The sequence below is a fragment of the Pollicipes pollicipes genome, unplaced genomic scaffold, assembly GCF_011947565.3.
Source record: "Pollicipes pollicipes isolate AB1234 unplaced genomic scaffold, Ppol_2.1 Scaffold_4002;HRSCAF=4701_pilon_pilon_pilon, whole genome shotgun sequence".
NCBI lineage: Eukaryota > Metazoa > Arthropoda > Thecostraca > Pollicipedomorpha > Pollicipedidae > Pollicipes > Pollicipes pollicipes.
Window position 1 is genome coordinate 24,356,564 of NW_023596420.1, and position 21,949 is coordinate 24,378,512.

Below are 21,949 nucleotides of genomic sequence, written 5' to 3' on the forward strand. Positions count from 1 at the left end.
ATATACATCAGCTATTGTTGGTCTGTGTTCAGCCCACGAGCAGCGGTCCCCTACGAGTGGAGCATACGGGGCGCCGCAACTGCCCGCCACCAGTAGGAAGCTGAGCCAAAATAAAGCGTAGAATCACAAACCGACAAAAAATCGACAAACCAAAAAAGCACAAAAAATAAACGTAAAAATGCCGTCATTTAAGTGTGAGTGTGTGAAGGGGGAGGGGCGGCATGCATGTATGCGCATGTGCATGCATTTGTGGCATCCGAAGCAACTCTTAAAATTGCACGTTAACTATGCTCCAACTCTCATTACAACAACGGCACCCCTGTGGACCGGCGGACAGCGGCGTACGCACACAACCTCTGGGGGCACGTGTCCTCCCATTTTACCACATTGATAACATTTAGTTAACATCTATGAGACGAAATTATTGATGACTCAAAATGCTATGAAGACACGTAAAGATCCAATCAAGAACAGGCGGCGTTCTATACGATACGCGCAATATTGCGCGCCACCGCCGCGCGCTAAATTTAGTTTTCAGTGAAACTCTGGTTGTGCCTCCTCTGCTATTGTGAAATACTGTGTAACCGGGATCGTAATCGTAACCTTGCGAAATCCGCGCACGTGACCGCGCCAGATTTGCCCTGGTGTGCGCTGATTTGACCCACTGATTGGCCTTACGCTAGGTAGCTATATTAACCCCATGTAGTTTTGTAGCATTAGATTGACATGGAGAGTAACATGAGCGACCCGCCATTAGCCATACCTGGTACCAAATACTTTCATTTCCTCCACTTTTAAGGTATTCTTATGTGTCGTAGCTCCTTACCACTAACCTGGAAAGAACTATACTTCTGCGTTATCCTTGCCTCTTTGTTGGCGACTTTCATATTTCTTACCAGAGTACGGTGGCTTTGCAACATCCCGTTCCGTATTTGGGCGTGTAAGTGTGGTTCGATGCGCCGCGGCGGGTGGGGAGGGCACTCGTGTAATCTTTTTTTCAACTTTGTTGCTATTTTTTAACATCACATGCACGTACATTATATATATATATATATATATATATATATGTGTGTGTGTACATATAGATTGTATGTATGTTTATATAGTACATACCTATATATATATATATATATATATATATATATATGTGTGTATATATTACCTTTATCCCTGTAATTTTTTCATATGATTGAAATTGACACAGCACATTAAGACTGCTTCGCGGCACTGGAGACGAGCGGCGTGCCAACACGCACCAACTGGTGTGAGCTCCATAGGTGCGCATGATCTCCATAGGTGGGGAGGGGTATGGCCTCACTGTATATCTTCAGAGCTGAATAATGTGATATCATGCTCTTTCACCGGCAATGGTACCTTATCTATACGACGAGGGACGATGTTGGGACGGAAGCCATGTTCTTTAAGTTAGCTTCCTGCAGTGTTTAATCAGCAGTGTTTTACCCCCGGGAGCAGCGGGAGGGTATCACGCACTTGCAGGGATACGCAATCTGCACTGTGATCAAGCATCCCTAGATGGTTTATCGACCCAGTGATCCTAGCACCAACAGCTATGACGCATGTGCTGCACAGCGACCTGACAAGGTCTCTGTAAGCGGTGTATAACAAGGGCGTGTGACGCAGAGCGTGTGGAAGTCTGAGCAACGCCGCCAGCACACAGATTATAGATAAGACACCGCCGTGGCTTCGCCTCCCAATCAAACGTAGCAGTAGCTGCGTCAGAACGCAGTTACATGTGCGCTCTGTGATGTGTAGATCATGCTGACACGGACTCATGTTGTGTATGACTGAGATGTAGAGGCGTGTAATTATATGTGTATGTAGACCATGTGCTGTATGTCCCACGGCCGCTTCGGAATGCAGTGCAGCGTTTCAAAGACAAACATCTGGATCGGACTATTGGGCCATAACCCTGCGGCCGAGGCATCCTGCGCGATAATTATTCAGCTCGGCGGACTTCGGGGACCTGACCACTGGGACTGCGCGGTTCACGAGAGCGACGGGAGGCCAGAGAACTGGCAATCACAGTGGAGGTTCCGCCCGCACTGGGACTGTGTAGTTCACGAGAGCGACGAGAGGACAGATATCTGGCAATCACAGCGGGGTTCTGCCCGCACGGGAAGTGTGCAGTTCACGAGAGCGACGAGAGGACAGAGATCTTGTAATCACAGCGGAGGTTCCGTCCGCACCGGAACTGTGTAGTTCACGAGAGCAGCTGGAGGGCAGAGATCTGACAATCACAGCGGAGGTTCCGCCCGTACCGGAACTGTGCACTTCACGAGAGCAACTGGAGGACAGAGATCTGACAATCACAGCGGAGGTTCCGCCCGCACGGGAGCTGTGCAGTTCACGAGAGCAACTGAAGGACAGAGATCTGACAATCACAGCGGAGGTTCCGCCCGCACCGTAACTGTGCAGCAGAGCCTTCGTCTGGCCATAAGCTACGAATATAGAGATAGGCATTCGCCATTCGTCGTGTATTCAAGTCATGAGATGCTCGTAACGATGCTAAACTTGTGTCCACGCATGGACTTGCTGCCTTTGCACTTCGGCGCTGATTAACAACACGTATCTTAGCGAACATCCAACGGCCAACCGGTGCCAACGGCATTAACAACAAACGGCCTAGAGCTTAGCCGCTATGGTAAAGATCGCACGATCACTGCCTACAACCACCATTTCATGTTCATAATTCATGCGTAGACCGGCATAACCACCCGTCATCACGAACGATCACTGACAAACAGACCGCAACGGACACGCCTGTTTGCATGTCTCCCGTGATTTAATATAAACTAGAAATGTCATTCCTGTTGAGCAAGTGCACACTTCCTGAGATGCTTCACGGGGCAGCAACACACTGACATCACCCGAACACCGGCAATAGGCACCTCAATGTCGCGCCTCCAGTTCAGAGCATTACATCGTAAAACTGTTAAAACAGTCTCAGGAATCGGCGCTGGAAGGGCCACAAACACATCACTTCTCACGCTCCTGCCATGATCTAAACGGAGTAGTCCCCTGCCAATGGCAGCTGCACGAGCCAAAGCTACGTGCTAAAGCTCCACCAAAGCTAAATTTTTCGGCAATGATACTGGCAGCGAGGCAAGTTGAAACGAGACGTCGATCCGTCATAAACACGTTTGCCTAGTAGGTCGCTGTAATATGTCGGAGGCACGGCGCACGACGTGTTCCGTTTGATTGCGCTATATCGGAGGCACGGCGCAAGACGTGTTCCGTTTGATTGCGCTATATCGGAGGCACGGCGCACGACGTGTTCCGTTTGATTGCGCTAACACTGGACACCTCTCCTCGAATCCCTGAGTTCATCCGTGGTGGTACACTGAGTCCAGCGCGGCTCGGAGGAGGTTTAGCGGGCCCCGGCCGCGGAGCCTGGATCGCAGCCTCACTAGTCGCCGGTCCCCGGCCTCGGTCAGGCCTGTTCTGAGCAGCACGGGGCTCCATCCTGGCCGTTTAGCCGCCACCGTCGGGATGGCTGGAGACCGGCCGGGGTCAGGCGGTCACCAGTACAGCGGAGACAGCTGGAGACTGGCCGGGGTCAGGCGGTCAGCAGTACAGCTGAGACAGCTGGAGACTGGCCGGGGTCAGGCGGTCACCAGTACAGCTGAGACAGCTGGAGACCGGCCGGGGTCAGGCGGTCAGCAGTACAGCTGAGACAGCTGGAGACTGGCCGGGGTCAGGCGGTCACCAGTACAGCTGAGACAGCTGGAGACTGGCCGGGGTCAGACGGTCACCAGTACAGCTGAGACAGCTGGAGACCGGCCGGGGTCAGGCGGTCACCAGTACAGCGGAGACAGCTGGAGACTGGCCGGGGTCAGGCGGTCACCAGTACAGCTGAGACAGCTGGAGACTGGCCGGGGTCAGGCGGTCAGCAGTACAGCTGAGACAGCTGGAGACTGGCCGGGGTCAGACGGTCACCAGTACAGCTGAGACAGCTGGAGACTGGCCGGGGTCAGGCGGTCAGCAGTACAGCTGAGACAGCTGGAGACTGGCCGGGGTCAGGCGGTCACCAGTACAGCTGAGACAGCTGGAGACCAGCCGGGGTCAGGCGGTCACCAGTACAGCTGAGGCAGCTGGAGACTGGCCGGGGTCAGGCGGTCAGCAGTACAGCTGAGACAGCTGGAGACTGGCCGGGGTCAGGCGGTCACCAGTACAGCTGAGACAGCTGGAGACTGGCCGGGGTCAGACGGTCACCAGTACAGCTGAGACAGCTGGAGACCGGCCGGGGTCAGGCGGTCACCAGTACAGCGGAGACAGCTGGAGACTGGCCGGGGTCAGGCGGTCACCAGTACAGCGGAGACAGCTGGAGACTGGCCGGGGTCAGGCGGTCAGCAGTACAGCTGAGACAGCTGGAGACTGGCCGGGGTCAGACGGTCACCAGTACAGCTGAGACAGCTGGAGACTGGCCGGGGTCAGGCGGTCACCAGTACAGCTGAGGCAGCTGGAGACTGGCCGGGGTCAGGCGGTCAGCAGTACAGCTGAGACAGCTGGAGACTGGCCGGGGTCAGGCGGTCACCAGTACAGCTGAGACAGCTGGAGACCGGCCGGGGTCAGGCAGACGGGGGTCGGGCGGGGGCCGGGCGTCAGGCGGCGGCCAGTGGTCAGGCAAGGGTAGGGGGTCAGGCGGTGTCCGGGGGTCAGGCGCCCGGGGGTCAGGCAGAGGTGAGGGTCAGGCGGTCGGTAGCACGGCCGGCTGGTGTCGGGTCGGCTTGCTGCCCCGCCAGCTGGCGAGCAGCGCCACCAGCCGCCGGCCCAGCGGCGAGTGGAAGAGTCGCAGGTACACCTGCGGATGGGATGAGCGGTGGCCGTGGGTCGACACCGAACACGCTACCGGCGGACGCTCGGTGAGAGCAATGTCAGCGCCTCCGCCGGCGAAGAAATGTTCATTTAGGATCCCTCCGTACGAATGGACAAATCATAGAAAACATGTGTGATGCATCATTGCAAGGAATGTAACATTACGAACTACCACGAGGACTCCAATACAGATTATCGTGGTAATTCTAAATGTATAACATGCAATCGTTCTTACTGTCAGCAAAGATCACAAAGTGTCAAAATCAAATGATCGCGACATATTGTCATCACCAGTTCTAACACATCTGAGTCGTCACAATGCTGCATTCTTGCACCGTGACGAGATCACGCCACAATGACACACCGCCAGCTCCACGAACTTCCCCAGCATTCGCAAGGAACACACAAGTGGCTGAACCAGTAGCGAGCCGTCTTAACGTGAATCATGACCATGTTAATCATGCGACTGGCCGAGCGGCGAGGGTCGCCGGACCATCGCCGTTGTCGGACCGGGCGGCCAGCGGCCTCACCTCGTACAGCTTGATCTTGAGCAGCGTCCAGTGCTTGCCGGCCAGCAGAGCGGCGCGGCCGGCCACGCTGCTGCACTGCTCGTACCGCTCGCCGTACACAGAGCGCACGCAGCACTCGGACATGGTGATGAGCGACGTCATGCTGCGAGAGGAAAACAGGCTGTGACGTCATGTTGCGAGAGAAGAACAGTCCGTGACGTCATGATGCGAGGGGGGAGCAGCCTGTGATGTCACGTCCTGAGGGAACAACAGCCGGTGACGTCATATTGCGAGGGGAGATCAGCCTGTGCCGTCATGCTGCGAGGGTGAACAGCCTGTGACGGCATACTCGCCAACCTGCGCTCCTGCCCTAGATGCCAAGACTGTACCAGACAGCTTGCGTAGCTGTCCTTGGTGTCCGGGCTGTACCCGACAGCCTGCGTACCTGCTCTTGTGCCCTGACTGTACCCGACAGCCTGCGTACCCCGCCGGCCGATTCGGGTCGTGTGCGGGACCGACCGGTGCCGCCCTGATCGCGCTGCTGATGCAGTGCACCGGCCACAGACGCTAGTGTAACCCGCCAGGCGAGCCACGCCGCAGACTTACCGGGGGTATGAGGCTGCGGCGGGCGCGGCTGAGCCCGCCAGTCGACACCACTACAATACTGGTCACATCATTGCCCGGTCGCTGGCACGCCGACTGGACGAAGCCAACTAGCTTCTGCAGAAACATCACATGGACATCATGTGTGTGTCGGAGACATGGTTCAAGCCTGAGGTGCTCGACAGGATGCTGATATTCCCGGGTTTCAACACACTGCGGCATGACCGCGGTGCCGCCATGACCGCCAAGCCGGCAGCTGCCCAGCAGACCCAGCCGCGCGAGGGTGGGGTCGCAATACTCGTCGCGGACTCTCTCCGCACATCGAAACTCGACATAGGCGGTACCGATCCCATGGTGGAATCCCTGTGGCTCTCGGTGAGCGGCCTAGGCCGCCGCACCGTGGTGATCGGTGCCATCTACCGACAGCCGGGGGACCAACGTCCCCATGGATGGAGAACGTTCGAGACCAACTACAGGCCGCCGTCGCCACAAGAAAACCCGTATTCGCACTGTGATGGTTCAACATACATCTTCTCATCCCGAACGGCCCCGGTGTACGCGGTTTTCCGACCACCCTGAGAGACATGAATCTCGAACAGCTGGCCATCAAGCCTACCCACCTCCAATTGACACCAACACTGCCAGACCTGATCGTCACCAACGTGACCGGTTTCCGGGACTCAGCTGAGGTTCTCCCCGAGCCTGTAGCGGACCACCAACCGGTGCTTCCCCGCGCTCCCGTCCCCAAAGAGCGCCGGCGGTGAGTCACCACTACCGCGCGACCGTGCAAACACGCCGACTGGGACGCGTTCAACCTGAGTCTGCTGCTCGCCCATTGGGAGTTGCTCTGCGCCGCTAGCAGCGCTGATGAAGAGGCGGCCGCATTTATGGAAGTGTGGAACGTCGCAGTCGCCGCTCACCGCTTGACCATCGCCGTGACGTCACGCCCGCCCGGCTGCCCATGGCTGTGTGGAGATACCGAAGTATCCGCAGCTATGGAGGACCGCGACTAAGCCCGCGAGACCTGGCGGCGCCGCCGTACCACAGAGGCGTGCCGCGTGTACCAGCGGTGCCGTAACAGGGTGAAGGGACTGATCACTCTCGCGCGACGCTTCTACCTGTACAGCGGTCTGCTGACAGACCGGCGAGACTTCTGGGTCCGCCTCACGCAGTTCGGACTGCGGCCGGCGAGAGGGCGCGACACACCCGATTACGCCATCACCTGACAGCCTGCATACCTGCCCTTAGTGCCCAGACTGTACCTGACCGCCTGCGTACCTGTCCTTGGTGACCGGACCGTACCCGACAGCCTGCGTACCTGCCCCTTGTGTCCGGGCTGTACCCAACAGCCCGCGTACCTGCCCTTGGTGCCCAGACTGTACTCGATGCCCCGCAGCAGGTCGTTGGTCTTGAAGATGAGCAGCAGCTCGCGTGGCACCTTGTTTAGCACGGATGCGATCTCCGGCAGGTAGCGGCCCACCTCCTCCTTGATCGTGCCCTCCTGCGACACACGCGCACACGCGCACCGAATGTGAGCACCGCGCCGAACTCGGCCGGCGCGACAGCGTCACCAGTGCCTCGTGCTGCCATCGACAACGACTCTCAGGGGATAGTCACGGTGTAGCCGCGGTAAGGTGCGATATCGAAATTGTACCATATGATGCATATTAAGAGCAGATATCATCAAGAGCAAATCAAGTTAGCCGTCTGCTACATTCACGCCTGGCCAGCCCACCGGCGACAGCGGCAAGGGCCGAGAGGATGTGGTGAGCGCCATCTGTCGGCGCGGGCACGGCTGGCCAGCCCGCCGGTGACAGCGGCCAGGGCCGAGAGGGTGTGGTGAGTGCCATCTGTCGGCGCGGGCACGCCTGGCCAGCCCACCGGTGACAGTGGCCAGGGCCGAGAGGGTGTAGTGAGTGCCATCTGCCGGCGCGGGCACGCCTGGCCAGCCCGCCGGTGACAGCGGCCAGGGCCGAGAGGGTGTGGTGAGTGCCATCTGTCGGCGGCTGACCTCGGCGTCGGTGAGCTTCTGGCGGTCCAGCCCGGTCGTGATGGCCTGCCAGGAGCGGCCGGCCACCATGCAGGCGAGCAGGCCGTACAGCGGCCCCACGCCCAGACCGGCGCCCTCTCGCTCCATGCTGGCCACATCGCCGGACAGGATCGACAGCCAGAACCGGCTGTAGCCCCAGCGCAGTCGGTCCGGCAGCGTCTGTCGGCACGCCAGGCGGGCGGTGGCGGCGCGCAGAGCAGCTCTCAGACTCCAGGCGGGCGATGACGGTGCCCAGAGCAGCCCCAGACGCCACGCCGGCGGTGACGGCGCGCAGGGCAGCCAGCCCCCACACCACGGCCGGTGTGGGACATCGCGGGATCATGGCACTCCAGAGAGGGCTCCTCTATCACGACTGGTGAACAGGGACCACGACTTAAAGGACGGCAACCGATTTCGAGCGAAACAACAACGCTTCTTTAACAATAACAATGACTCTGTAGATTAAGTACCCTTGATGGTACCACCCCCAGGGAGCAGAGTCCCCGCTCCCGAGGAGTGCGCTCCACCCACCGTGTAGAGGCCGTGGTCGAGCAGCACGATCTCCACAGTGGCGTCCTTCTTCCTCACCAGTAGGTTCCCCGGATGCGGGTCGCAGTGAATGTAGCTGAGAATGCGTCGCAAATTAAATGTTCGGGATGAGGAGACGACAAAAATTTGACATGTTTTAGAAACGCGCGCCTTTTCAAAGATAGAACGGCGCTTCCAGGCAGGCAGCAGGCTGGCGAGTACCATTTCATCTGTTCATGGTCGCTGAGAGCTAGCAGGTCATGTCCGTAGTCTCCACTTACTCAACAAAACGCTACAGCCCTGTCCGAGGTCCCACACCTACAGCCTGGTGAGTTGGCATGCTAACCGATAGAGTACAGATCAACATCAACCGATCATCCGGTCCATCGGACCTGACTGATGTCAGCCCACACTTCAGTCACACCAAAGTCAGAGGGGCCGTGCCGCCCGACACCCATCGCGGCCCGAGGGCGCAGTCGCCTGGCACCCAACTCCAGTCTGAGGGTGGTGTCATCCGACACCCACCCCAGTCCGAGGGTGGCGTCACCCAACATCTACTAAAGCCCGAATGCTGTGTTGCCTGACACCCACTCCGGCCGGAGGGTGGCGTCACGCAGCACTCCCTCCAGCCGGAAGGTAGCGTCATCTGACACCTACCCCAGCCAGAAGGTAGCGTCATCTGACACCCACCCCAGCCAGAAGGTAGCGTCACCGGACACCCAACCCAGCAAGAAGGTAGCGTCACCGGACACCCACCCCAGCCCGAGGGCGGCATCGCCCGACACCCAACCCCGCCCGAACGCTGCGTTGCCTGACACCCACCCGCGCTCGAAGATCATCTCTGAGTAGAGCCGGCCCAGCTTCTGCGAGACCTCGCGCGGCGAGATGCCGTGGCGGTGCAGGTAGTCGGGGTCGTTCACCTGGCCGCCGTCGCAGTACTCCATGGTGAGCACGCGCGGCGTGGTCAGGTCCCAGCGCACGGCCGGCACCTGGGGCCAGCGCAGGAGCGGTGTCAGCACCGAACCCGGGGGAGGTGGGGGAGAGGGCCGGACACAGGACACCGTCGCAGCACGACAGTACACCTAGTAGGTCGGTGATCGCGGAAGGGTCCACACAAAAGTGTTCGTATTCTGGCAGCTTGCTTTAGTGGTCAGCGCACAGTTACTTTTTCAAACGGCAGGTGGTTCTCTTATCCTCGGAGTAGGAAGGACGCAAAAATACATATCTTAGGAGGTTGTCGTGAGACGAAGCCTTTTAAACACGCAGAGGTGTGCCCACATTTGTGGAACTCGAAGTCATTCCCTAAAAGCTCGTGCGGTGGTCAGCAGGCGTACTCGGAGCCAGCGGAAGTGCTTGAACATCTCGGCCACGCGCTCGGCGTTCGCCGCCTCCTTGCTGAAATCGAGCTCGTTGGGCAGGTTCTTCTTCGTCTCCTCGGCCAGCCACATCAGCTGGAAGTCGGGGAACACCCAGGAGACCAGCTGCACCAGCACCTGTCGACACGGCAGCGGACGTCACCGGGCGCGGCGGAGCGTGCCACGCCACTCGGCAACATGGCAGCACGTTACCATGACAACCGGATGCAGCGCGAGACTCACGGCCGTTGCGATAGGTCATCATGGCAACTGGACGTTGCACGACAGCTTGCACCATAGCGACTAGTGACTGTGGCAACCGGACGCGGTGCAATATCGTAAACCTCAGTGGTAGGTCATCATGACAACCGGATGAGGTACGGGACTTCGGACCATAGCAGGTCTTCACCGTAGCCACCAGGCGCGGCCGTAAGACCCGATACTACAGTAGCATGTCGTCATTGCAGCCGGTTGCGGTTCGGGACGCTGGTCAAAAAGACATGGCACAATGGCAGCAATGACAGGCACAAAATCGTATGACCGCTAGCCTGAAGGTGGTAGCGTTTCGCCATGGTAAGGGGGCGTGGGACAACGTCCCGGAAAACGCCCATACCCCCTGAGGCAAAGGAACGTCGCGTGACAGCGCCGGGTGAACAAAGGAAGCCTGATTCAAAACACCAAGAAAGCATGCAGCTACCCGCTAAACAAAACTGTTGCGGTACAGTTACAACAGCAGGTGGTCTAGGAAGCACCACAAGTATTTGACTCTTCACCAGCCGGTAAGCTTTCCGCTGTGGTTACCTCCATGGTCTTGATGTCGACGAACGAGTTGGCCAGCACCTTGGGATGCTGGATCTTGAGCGCCACCGTGGTGCCGTCCCGGAGCACGGCCCGGTACACCTGAGCCAGCGAGGCCGTGCCCAGCGGCTCTGGGTCCAGCTCCGCGATCAGCTCTGACGGCTGCCGACCGGGGGCGGCGTCACACAGAGCGCGGCCCACGGTACCGGCACGCCGCAGTGACCGCACCGGCCCGCTCTGAGCCAACCACGCCGCCCTGTCGCGTACGGAACGAGCAGCCACGTAATTCGCCAATCAGTAATGCACCCAAAGATTCGTGATGCAAATTTCTAACTGAGAATCGCAACTGAGCCCCTCGCCCCGACGGGTGGACAGCGAATGGTGGCCACTCACCTCGACGCCCAGCTCAGACCGGACCAGCGCCAGCAGCTCGGGCAGTGGCGTCTGCGGCGCGCGCGAGTGCAGGATGCGCAGCGTGCGCACGTACTCCGGAGGGATCAGGTAGTCGAGTGCGCCTAGGTGCTGGCCCACTGCCGACACGCGGCACCAACGTCAGACCAAGGAGGCCGCCGGGAGCCGCCGGCCGACACCAGCTCCAGGTGACTGGTCTGTCACTGTCAGGTGCAGACCATGGTCTCAGCCGCCACTCCAGTGGCTGTCAATCTTGCTGCTCTGACAGACCACAACCATCCTTTACTAACTTTAATTATACATATATATATATATATATATATATATATATATATATATATATATATAATCCTACTCATAACGGACGAACTATAACTATATCTAACCGATTCGACTCGGTCCAATATCGTGCGACGCGAGGGCTCTGTCTGAGTTACTGGTGGTAGGCTGGCAGGCAGACTTATTTGTTCTTTGGCACTGGTAAGCACGAGTGATGACAAAACACGTCAAAACATTCTCCATGACTCTGACTGAAAGCTTTCATAGGCAACAATGCTAGACTGCCGCACACACAACGGCGCAGAGGCATCCTGTGTGAACATCACGTGAAGAGGGAGGGGTGTTGCCACGCAAAGAACGCTCAGACAAGCCTATTTCCCCGCTACACAAGAGCACCGGGTCCACCACGGAACACCCCGCAGGCCATCACGGCCTCTGTACCGGGCGCACCTTTGACGAAGCAGCCGCGGTTGGCGCAGCACAGCTCGAGCAGGCGCTGCGCACCGCGCGTGTGCACCTCCGACTTGAGCCGCGCGTACTCGGCGGAGGTGGTCGGTACGCCGCTCCAGTACAGCGTGCGCTGATAGTCCCAGCTGATCCTGCCCACCTGGGGACGGCGACACGTGTCACACGGCACACGCCGGGCGGCCGGCAAAGCTTACTCCCAGTTAGACCAGCCAGAGGCACCTGCAACAGGTCGGAGTCGGGCACTGGGCTCAGAGCGAGGAGCGGGGACGAGTCGAGCCGCAACGCGGGGGCGAGGAACCACAAACCCGCTTTCCATGGCGTCACCGATGGTATCTACGATTCGAAATACTTGGACCATGCCGCGCCGACTGCTGGACAAACGCTGCATGGAAACAAAGCAAAACGCCCCCTAGTCCTAAATACAGCTGCAATTGGGTTATAACGTCTCACCATATTCTAGTTTCGGGATGGTGCACAGAAGAGATGGTGTGGCTCTTGATTTTAAAAGCTGGGAATTCCAATGTTACTAGGTTTCTAATCATATAAATGATGCATTGCACTGGAAACATTTGACATGTGCAATACAGGCCATTTCCTAGTAGCATAACTAGCATTGCTAACCAGGCATCATTCCATTAGTATTAGCACCCATGAGTTATCAGTCGCTTGCAGGGGTGGAAGAATGCTAAGAAAATATGGTGTTGCAAACCTGTCGGAGTGGGCATCCTCAGAGCAGCAATAGTAACATGGTGTCCCCTTTGATGAAAGTTGCATGGCCACTACCACACCCAGCACACCACATTATACATGCATGGCAGCAGGCAACATGGAAAGAAAAAAACACATTGCTCTATCTTTGAGTAAGCAGTGACATGGCCCATGGGAAGCATCATTTACCAGATCAAACTAATCCCAGCACAACCAGCGGCTCAGCACTGACCCATGTCCAGCCCACCTCACAATGACAGGCCATGACTTCGAGCCTGACCAGAGGCGTAGTTTCGCAGAACAACTTGGGGGAGATGAGCAGCCGAAAATGGCATAACCTTCTCCCAAAGCACGCCACCAAACGGGCTTCTCCCCGGATTCGGTCCTTTTTCTTTTCAGAGTTGGGGTGGGTTAAGCCCACCTCCCCAAGCAAACAGGAACTAAAATTCTGCCCCGACCCCACGACAAATCCTCACCTCGACACCCAGAACTGTCCCATGTCCTCACCAGAACCCCGGTCCGGCCCTCGGCCGCGTCCTCACCGTGACGGCGGCGCGGCCGAACCGCACCAGACCGATGGCGTGCACGTCCCACTGGTTGGCGTGCAGCGAGGCATACACGCTGCCGGCCAGGCCTGCGGCGGCGGCCAGCTGCAGCGCGCGGCGCCGGTACACTGTGGCCCACTTCATGATGGGCACTGATTGGACCACCCCAGATCTGGTGGAAGAAAGACAATCCATAGATCTTATTGGGTGATTTCTTGAGCATAGGTGCTCTGTGTGGCTACAGTGTATTTCATGAATATGTTATCCCACCATGTAGCATTGCTTTTGATAAAAACAGCACCAGTCCATTAATGCATGATGTAAAAATAAGTGTGACACAATACATTGAGGCTTTTCATCACTGAGTCCCATAACAAGGACCATATATGATAAAGTGCAATGTATGTATATGTTGTACATGGTTCACAAAGATTGACATTTCAGCAAAAAACAGGCAACCAAAGTAACTTGATAACCTTATGTTATCTTTGTAAGTTAGCATTATCATACCATACAACTGCTTTTAGACATTATCTAAAATGGCCAGGAGCTTGGGAGTGTTTTCTGTAATCACCAGTATTACTCCACATGCCTGTCACATAAACATCTTGATTAGGTATTTCATGTAAACATAGCAAGTGCTGGCACATTCCTGGACATGCCAGCAGCCTTTTGAAGACTTTGCTCTGAATGCATCAGGCACTTGAAACAGATAAGACCCCATGGTTGATATATGAGGAGTAAAGCATAGTCAGTTCTATCCTGTGAGGCAAAAGTATAATGATCAATGCCAGTCATTCAACTGAACAAAGAGCATTTTATTGGTATATGTTATGTAGCATAACATCAATAAGGTTAATCAGTCTTTGCTTTAAATTGTGGTGTCAATGCCAATTAATACCAAATGCCTGAAATTGTCAGGTAGTGTATACAATGAAAATTTACTGGAAGGCTGCATCACACATTATATACCACAACATATGGCATTACATGAGACATCAGTTTTTTTCTGAAAGGCCATATTTTGTAAGGCCCTAGAGGACATGGAATTAACCTTACATGCAAGTCCCTAAAATTTTAGTAAACAGGCAAATAGCTCAACAAGCCCAGAACAGAGCCAGAATATTTTGGTCTGCAGGAGGGCAGTTAATCTTGTCATCACAAACACTGAATCTAATGTGCAGGCTAATGGCACAAATATAATGCCCACTAAATACAACTAAGCATTTGTTTAAAATTTAAGTGGTATTTTGCAGGGAGCATTTTTCTTTGCCTACACAAAAAGGAAGGCATGTGCATGGAATGTAGCAGAACACACATCTTGAATGGAGCCAATCCTGAAATGTTACTTGGCTTATTTCTGGCTGTTTCATGTACCATTAAATTGGTCCAAAGGCCACCAGGGCATCAAACCCACTGACCTGTAGGTGGTAACACTCAGTGGGGATAAGTGTGGGATCCCTACAACCTGCAATTGTACATCCTCCTTACTGTAAGGGTTACATAACTGAAAAGACAAGCAGCTACAAGATAAAATGCCGAGAACACAAATCAAGTACTAGAAGGCATATTGCTAAAGCTCCCAACAGTGTGATGGATCAACACAGTTCATGCACAAATCTGAATGAGTATCATTCGGTTAAAAACCATTACCATCTGACACATCCTTTTACCGTACTGCGATTACGGTTTATGAAGTTCTGGGTCCGCTGTAGACGGACAAATATGTAGCATTTAAAAATAAGCTTCTGTCTGTCTGAATCGTTATGGCATATGCATTCTACAGCAAAATTCATGGTCCTCTTAAATGCAAAACCTCAGACCAATGTAAGCTACAACCAACCCTACCTTCCTTTAACACACGCACAGCGCTCCGGAGTTCCGAACCTAACCAGTGAAGGTACCTTGATGATTGTCATTAAAGCCCCATTTATGAACATCACAGCTGCGGCATTTCTGTATTTGTGATAGAAAATGTGGGCTACTAAATGGTGCAGTACGCTAGGAAGCCCACGAACTTCGATTATTCGTCCACTTTTGGCAATACGTTACGGAAGTTCTTGCCGCTGAATGCAATAATAACTTCACATTAACGCAAAATTTGTGGAATTCGAGCTCCAAATGCATTTTAGCCATTCCTTTAACGTTCGGCAGACAGGAATCGTCTGTGATGCCTGCAGGCAAGGTAAGCGCATTTCGTGAGGACCTGCTGGGTTGCGCTCGCCGAATGGGACGACGTAGCCACTCCAAATTTTGCACAGCTGGAGAATATTGAATAGCAGGTCGTTTGGCATCAAAATGCAAGTATACTTTGTAATATCGCTAGCCTACGGCGGTCAAAGTCAGGCCGTGCATTCAGCGATGTCAATTTTTAGGGAATCGTTCAGCCTGTTGTAACAATGGGGTGTTAGACGTAGCCATACATTTATCAGTCACTTTCTTTTTCTTTCACTTCCTTTGTTCTTTTTCACAATAATTGAATCGAAAAATTCAATTCGCCTAGGTTCAGGTTGACCAAAATGAAAACCAGCCTGATTTTGTGTTCTAGGGCTTTCCGATATTCGGGTAGTTTCTAGCTCTTATTTCGAATTCATTGATAACAGGAACCGCATTATGCATTTTCATGGGCTTCCTTAAGGTCACAACAGCTACTGACCTAAAGTGATCTGAGTCAACATTTTGTTTTGAAGAACATACCCCCTAGCATAATCTCGGCACTTTTCAAATGCAAAGCTCACAGCTGCCTTGTGCGATTTTGGTGACCGTGACCTTCGAAAGGTCCAAGAAGGTCACTGACATTTAATGGACATGTGATCTTTTGCTTAGAGTAGGTATCTAGGTTTTGAAGGCACTTTGGACGACGATCTGGAGTTTAACCTTGTTTGGCCCTATTTGACCCGTAGGTCATGACCCAGGAACAAGTTTTGACCTATATGAGTTCACGTACAGGCCAACACACCATGTGAAGTTGGTATCTTTAGCTCTCGTAGATCTTGAGATACCAACGGGGTCAATTGACCCCGCTCCACCCGAACGAAGGGTACCCAGCCGGCCATCCGGGCGCATATTAACGGCTGCAAGTTTCAGAAACTCTTACGACATAACTGCTGATGGCGCACCAGGCGGTGCATTTCTCACTAAGCAGTGGTGCCGCACAAAATTAATGTAGAAGTGTCGGTAAACCAAAATTTTGACCGTTTGAATGTAGCGTCTAAGTGACGGTGCACTTCTTTGCTGAACCAAGTCTTACTGGTTGACGCTGGGCTAGATTTGCACTGGCAAAGGAACCAGGAACTGTAACACGCGTGCTCGTTATAATCGGTTGCATAAAGCTTCTGGTGTAACCTCACCTTGTACGAGAACAGTCTGAAGTCTTGCCTTGACGTTCTGAACCCAATGGTCTTGCTGCTACCTTTTCTTGACCCAGCCGACGGAGTGATTAGGACGTTCTCCACCAGCCTTTTGTTTGATGAGTTCCCTTGCTTTTCCAATTTTCAGTGTTTGGCTACTTTTCGTCAACTGACTTCATCGGTCAATTTTTAAGGCTGCCTTTCGCGATAAACCTTTGCATAATGTCAATGTATGGATGCTGATGTCGATGGTAAAACGATGCCATGATGACGTTCTTCGTGCTTTGAGCTGTCTTTTAAGTTTTTTGAGTCTTACTGAATGATTTTATATGAACGGAAAATATTCCATTATACCTGCTTCCCCGGCATGATGAGAAACTGCGTGGTCTCCCGAGAGAGGTCAAAATACGAAAAAGACCATTGTGTTGGCTTTCAGAACCTCACGTTTTTTTGTTGCCTTTTTTGTGGCCGCTTTTCTAGGAAAAACTAACAAACTTTACAAATGCATCGTTTTCCTGGGCCAAAAATGTTGTACCTGGTAAAACGAATGCCCAACCAAGTTATGACCAGCTCGTACTGCATATAAGCTGGTAAATGCATGTGAATCTCTGTCTGCTGGACTGTCATGAATGACGCGGACTTCACTGTGCGCTCGCCGAAACCAACCATGGCTTCTGAGGACTGAGTTATTCAGTTTGCAGCAATCTTCATGTGAGAATGGAGGATTGCTAGGTATGTTATAGCACCACGCTAGCCCCATGCGATGGATCACTTATTGTGTCACAATACATCACTGTTGGGCTTCTCGTAAAAGCTCGTAAGCTCGTAAAATCCCCCAGCATCAACTTCTGAAGACGGGTCTGTAAATGAAAGTTTAATCAATTTTTCAACAGTAAGAAACACATTATCTAAGTCAAGCGTTATGATGTTAGAAACATTGGTAAACAGCCTGTTGAGTAGGTATCGTTGCCATGCAGCCAGCGGTATCACTTTCCAGAATCGGTTGGGGAACTGTTGATATTAACCTACTCCCACCAACAAAGACGTATTTCTGCCCGGATTTGGTCCACCTTAATTTACGCCGCTTTGTTAGAAAATTGATTAGCCATAAAGCAAGTGTTCTTGCTTTCTTATATATAAAATCGAGATGTCTGAAACACTTGAAAGTATTCATTTTTGCATCAACTTTTGGACACGGCCCATCGTTTATTAAAAACCCAAATCAGAAGATGTTTGGAGACTCATCGTAAGAAGATCACTACCACTTGTTTCATGACTTACATGACTTCATTGGTATACTCACATTTGCACCGTGCAAAATGACTTTTCAGCAAAAAAAAAAATGGTTTGCTGATTCTAAAATTAGGCGTAGCACCATGGACAACCGACCAAACGATGGACTACCTACAGCAGATTCGGCTGTTGCGGATCCTGGGCAGTCGGGCGTTTTACCTGGAGCACCATTTGCGGTCACGATTGGACGGATGAGGACAGCTGTCGCGGATCCTGGACAGCCGGAGGTTCCTCTGGAGCACCGTTCGCGGTCACGACTGGACGGATGTGAACAGCTGTTGCGGATCCTGGGCGGTCGGGGGTTTTACCTGGAGGCAGCGTTGGAGCACCGTTTGCGGTCACGATTGGGCGGATGTGAACAGCTGTTGACTGTCACTGCCGCTGATCGTGTTTTGGTAATCAATTGACAGTTGAATAGGCGCCACCACAGTCACGCTCGCGCAACAAAAATACATGACACTGTTGAGGGATACACCGGTCGACTTTTATCTGGGCAACTACGCACGTAGAATATGCAACATATTTCAGTAGCTTGTTCTTCATCCCTATCCCGCTGTTATCATGCGTAAAACTTGCCATGTATTTTCAGACTGGCCTGCTGTATGGAGGAGTTTGCATGGCAAGTACGTATTGTCTCAAGAATTTGATCAGGTCTTGACTCAAACCACAAGCCACGGCTATCGATTTTCGACAATAAAACCGCAGTCTCTCTACACGCCAAAGCTAAAATCCAACCAAGATTATCACTGCCATTTGCAAAATGTGCGCAAAACCTATCCAACAGTGAATCTCTTCTTATTAACCTCACCAAAGAGGGATTCTCTGTTTGTAGACGCAGGGCCGATTCCTTCCTCGCGCTCGTGCCTTGTCATCCCGCGCGTGATGACAACAGGGTCACGTTGCTGTCAGTCAGTGATCCGACGGCGTAAAAGGTGTCTTCACTGTACAATTAACATTCAGATTGAATGTCATCCATGGCATGACCAATTATCCATGAAGAAATGTTTTGGAAAATGAATACTTGTATTTCCATACCATTCTGTCAAACAAAGAAAGAGTTAAGGGCGTATGGAACGAATCAGCAGTTTTATTCAGACAAAAGTAAGACAGAGAACGTGAAAAGATTTTATATGACAGGGTTTCAACAGAGCACAACTTTAACGTGCTTTCCTCATACGCACCTCACCGATGACATCATTTAGGTCCTGGACTGTCCCGTGCTTGTTTATGGACATATTGTCGTCGAGGTATCCACACAAGAACAAGCCCAATGCGCTGAGGTCAGGGAAGTGAGGCACGCACTCCTGCTACGTTCGGTAGGAGATGATGCGATTACCAAAGTGTACCTGGGGTCACGCTCTTATTCATGATGCGGTATGGGGGGTCGCGGTGTTTGGAAGCCACTGCTCCCTCTGTCCAGAGGCGGTAACTTTCATAGGAATACAATAGCCTGTTGGGAAGGGAATGCTTCGCCCTCTTCTCCAATGCAACATCAGCTTTATGTGGGTTGTCAGCGCTTTCAGCTGCTCTGACACCACAAGAAATTGAGTCGACTTGCTCTCTGCGAGGGTTGCATTCCGATGTCACGGTGCCCGGCGTGTAGCGTCGATGACATCTCTAGGCCGCGCATGCGCCGTAGTGACGACAGCGGATGACTTAACCCGTGACGATCCCCAATGAAGGGTGCGTTTGAACCCGAGCTGGAACCGCCCCTGGAAAGTCACCACTGATGTAAATGAAGGATAAATTATTACGAATGAACGCCTTGATCAATGTACAGCTTCCTGACATTTTGCAACCAAAATAATCTGGATGAATCTATGGCGTGAAAGAAAAAGATAGCGAAGAGCCGTAATGACTTATGATGACTTATCGTAAATGGTGAAGGCTGCAATGACTCCTGGTGACCGTAATCGTAAGGTTAGAGTGATATGGCTGACCTCTGTTGACTCTCACTGCATTTTAGCATACCAAGACATACCAGCAACACAAAAAGACTCCAATCTGGTCGCTTTGATAGCGCTAATCACGTTATTTCGACACAACCAGCATGACCTTTTCATATTTGACTCGAGTTAGTTCTAGTGCTTCTTTATGGATGATAAAAGCCAAGCCACCGGTACAATTCGCCCGCAGGGCCTTGCTCGCAATGCAGCTCAATGCTTTGACGCAACTGATCAAAATTTCCACCCACCTGCACGTGTGATTTGCGTTCCGAACTTCTGTGAACTTGCGGACCACATTTCAGCTTAACATGTGCTCGAGTGGGGGCCAATTGGACCCCCGAAGGTTTTTCCGTAGTGGCTTCCAAACGGCACGGCGTAGTCACGCCAAATTTTTCATAGCTATACACAATTAAACAGCAGATTGATTGTTTTCTCAAATTTAGAGGTAGCCTTGTAAGGTCGCTGACCTACGGCAGGTCAAAGTCAGGCCGTGGATTCGGCGAAGGTAATTTCTAGGGAATCGTTCAATCTGATGCAACAACTAGGTGTTAGACAAAGCCATACATCTCTGAAATATTTTCCTTAGGCAACACAGCAATCGAATGAACAAATTCCATCGACTTAGGGTCAGGTATGAAGGGTCAGACCAAGGTCAACCCAACCCCCTTTATTACTAGCATTCTTGCTGTGTGGGGTAGTTTCTGGTGCTCATTTCGAATTCATTGATAACAAAATCACATTACACATTTTCCATGGTCTTTCTAAAGGTCGGAATAGGTTACTGATCTAAAATGGCTGAGTCAATATTTTGTTTCAGGAACAGACTACTTGGCGTAATCTTGGCGCTTGTGTAAATGGAAAACTTAAGGTCGTCTTGTTTGATTTTGGTCACTGTGACCCTCGAAAGGTCAGATAAGGTTACAAATCCTTAAATGACCATGTGAACTCCTGCTTAGAACAGGTGTTTATGTTTTGGGAGGCGCTTTGGACGCCAATCTGGATTCTGACTTTGTTCGGCCTTATTTTACCCAAATGCCATGACCTAGGAACGTCAAAGTTTGACCCCGGTGAGTTCACGTGCAGGCCAACACACCCTGTGAATCTGGTGTTCCTAGCTTTTTTAGTTGCTGAGATCTCATGGGGTCAAATTGACCCCCACCCGAGCGAAGGGCTCCAACCAGCCGCCCGGGCGCGTGTTAAGCGTGAGATTTCGTGTATTGAATGGAGGATGCGAGCTGAGTGTTATTTTCGGCGCAGTGCTGTGAGCTATCAATGGTTCGTGAAAAAGCATGCAAAGTGACGTTCGTGCCATCGTGATCAGAACTCTGAACACGTACTATTATAGCGCGGTTCAACCTTTGATATCGGTCCGTGGCATTCGACAATGATGAATGTGGTGCTTCGACGTTTCAGGATGGGAATGCAAGGCCTCTTCTTTCGTAAGACGATGCCACCCTGAAAAATGGCTTAAGGAAGGTCAGGTCTGCACTTTCAATCGCATTAACTTGCGGTCGACCTGCTTAGAAGTCGACATTTCCGTCACGATGTTCGCACTCACTGCCGATTCTTAACCAATGTCAATTGCCGAGAGAAGCCCTCCTGAAGAGCACCGAGCGGAGCGTCCTACAGCCAGAGAAGCTGATGACGATATCACACAACACGTGGCCATGACATCGAAGCCTCACGCGCCTGCTTGGCACGGCACAGCTCACAGCAGGAAGTTGGCAGCGGACAACGATCTCGGTTTGTGGCTGAGACCAGAAGTCAGCCGGTCAGGACCGCTGCTGATCAGTATTGGGTCTGTTGTGAGTTCTTCGATGTGACTCGAGGCTGGGACCTGGGGTCGGGTGCCCGGGTTATGGTCCCGCGTTACTTAAGTCGCGCCCGGGGTTGGGCTTTGGAGCCGGCCCGCGGGCTTATTTAGCCCTGGAGGTACTGGAGTCTGGCTTGGGGAGGGGGTCTTCGGGCTAGGGGTCCTGAGGTAAAGAATTCCGAGGCACTTCGAGTTGAGCCGGGAGAGTCCGAAAGGCGTGCCGTTTGGTCCGGCTCCAGGGTTATTTCGTCCCGAGTGTTTTGGAGTCAGGCACGAAGGTTGGCTTTTGGGCCGGGTCCTAGGCCATGTAGTCCCGGAGGAGAGCCTGGAGACGCGCTCTGGGTTCGAGACCCGGGTATAGTTCTGGGGCCGGGCTCGGGTTGGTACCTGTGGCGTCCCGCAGCAGTGGCGCCGCCCTGCGGCCGTCGGTCGGCGGCCGGCGCCGGGTCGGAGGAGGCCGTTTAGTTCTGGCGCCGTG

General features: G+C 53.1%; 1 protein-coding gene across 1 annotated transcript; it reads right to left on the minus strand.

Moving 5' to 3' along the window:
• Nucleotides 1-4,663: 4,663 nt before the first annotated feature.
• Nucleotides 4,664-13,230, minus strand: LOC119093809 (aarF domain-containing protein kinase 1). Its single transcript, XM_037216819.1, has 11 exons — nt 13,067-13,230; nt 11,799-11,955; nt 11,052-11,188; nt 10,662-10,820; nt 9,840-9,998; nt 9,328-9,494; nt 8,509-8,602; nt 7,960-8,157; nt 7,307-7,449; nt 5,367-5,508; nt 4,664-4,822 (listed from the first exon to the last, which is right to left on the minus strand). Exons 1-11 carry the CDS (start codon nt 13,211-13,213, stop codon nt 4,709-4,711), a joined length of 1,617 nt encoding a protein of 538 aa, XP_037072714.1. The 5' UTR covers nt 13,214-13,230; the 3' UTR covers nt 4,664-4,708.
• Between the last annotated feature and the right edge of the window lie 8,719 nt (nt 13,231-21,949).

Bases quoted from the DNA above. Each gene is read 5' to 3' on its own strand.
- LOC119093809 (XM_037216819.1), bottom strand. From the start codon at position 13,213: ATGAAGTGGGCCACAGTGTACCGGCGCCGCGCGCTGCAGCTGGCCGCC. The intron at 7,450-7,959 runs GTCAGCCGCCGA...CGTGTGTCGCAG, and splicing joins AGAAGCTCACCGACGCCGAG to GAGGGCACGATCAAGGAGGA. The intron at 4,823-5,366 runs GTGAGGCCGCTG...TCCCATCCGCAG, and splicing joins TCAAGATCAAGCTGTACGAG to GTGTACCTGCGACTCTTCCA.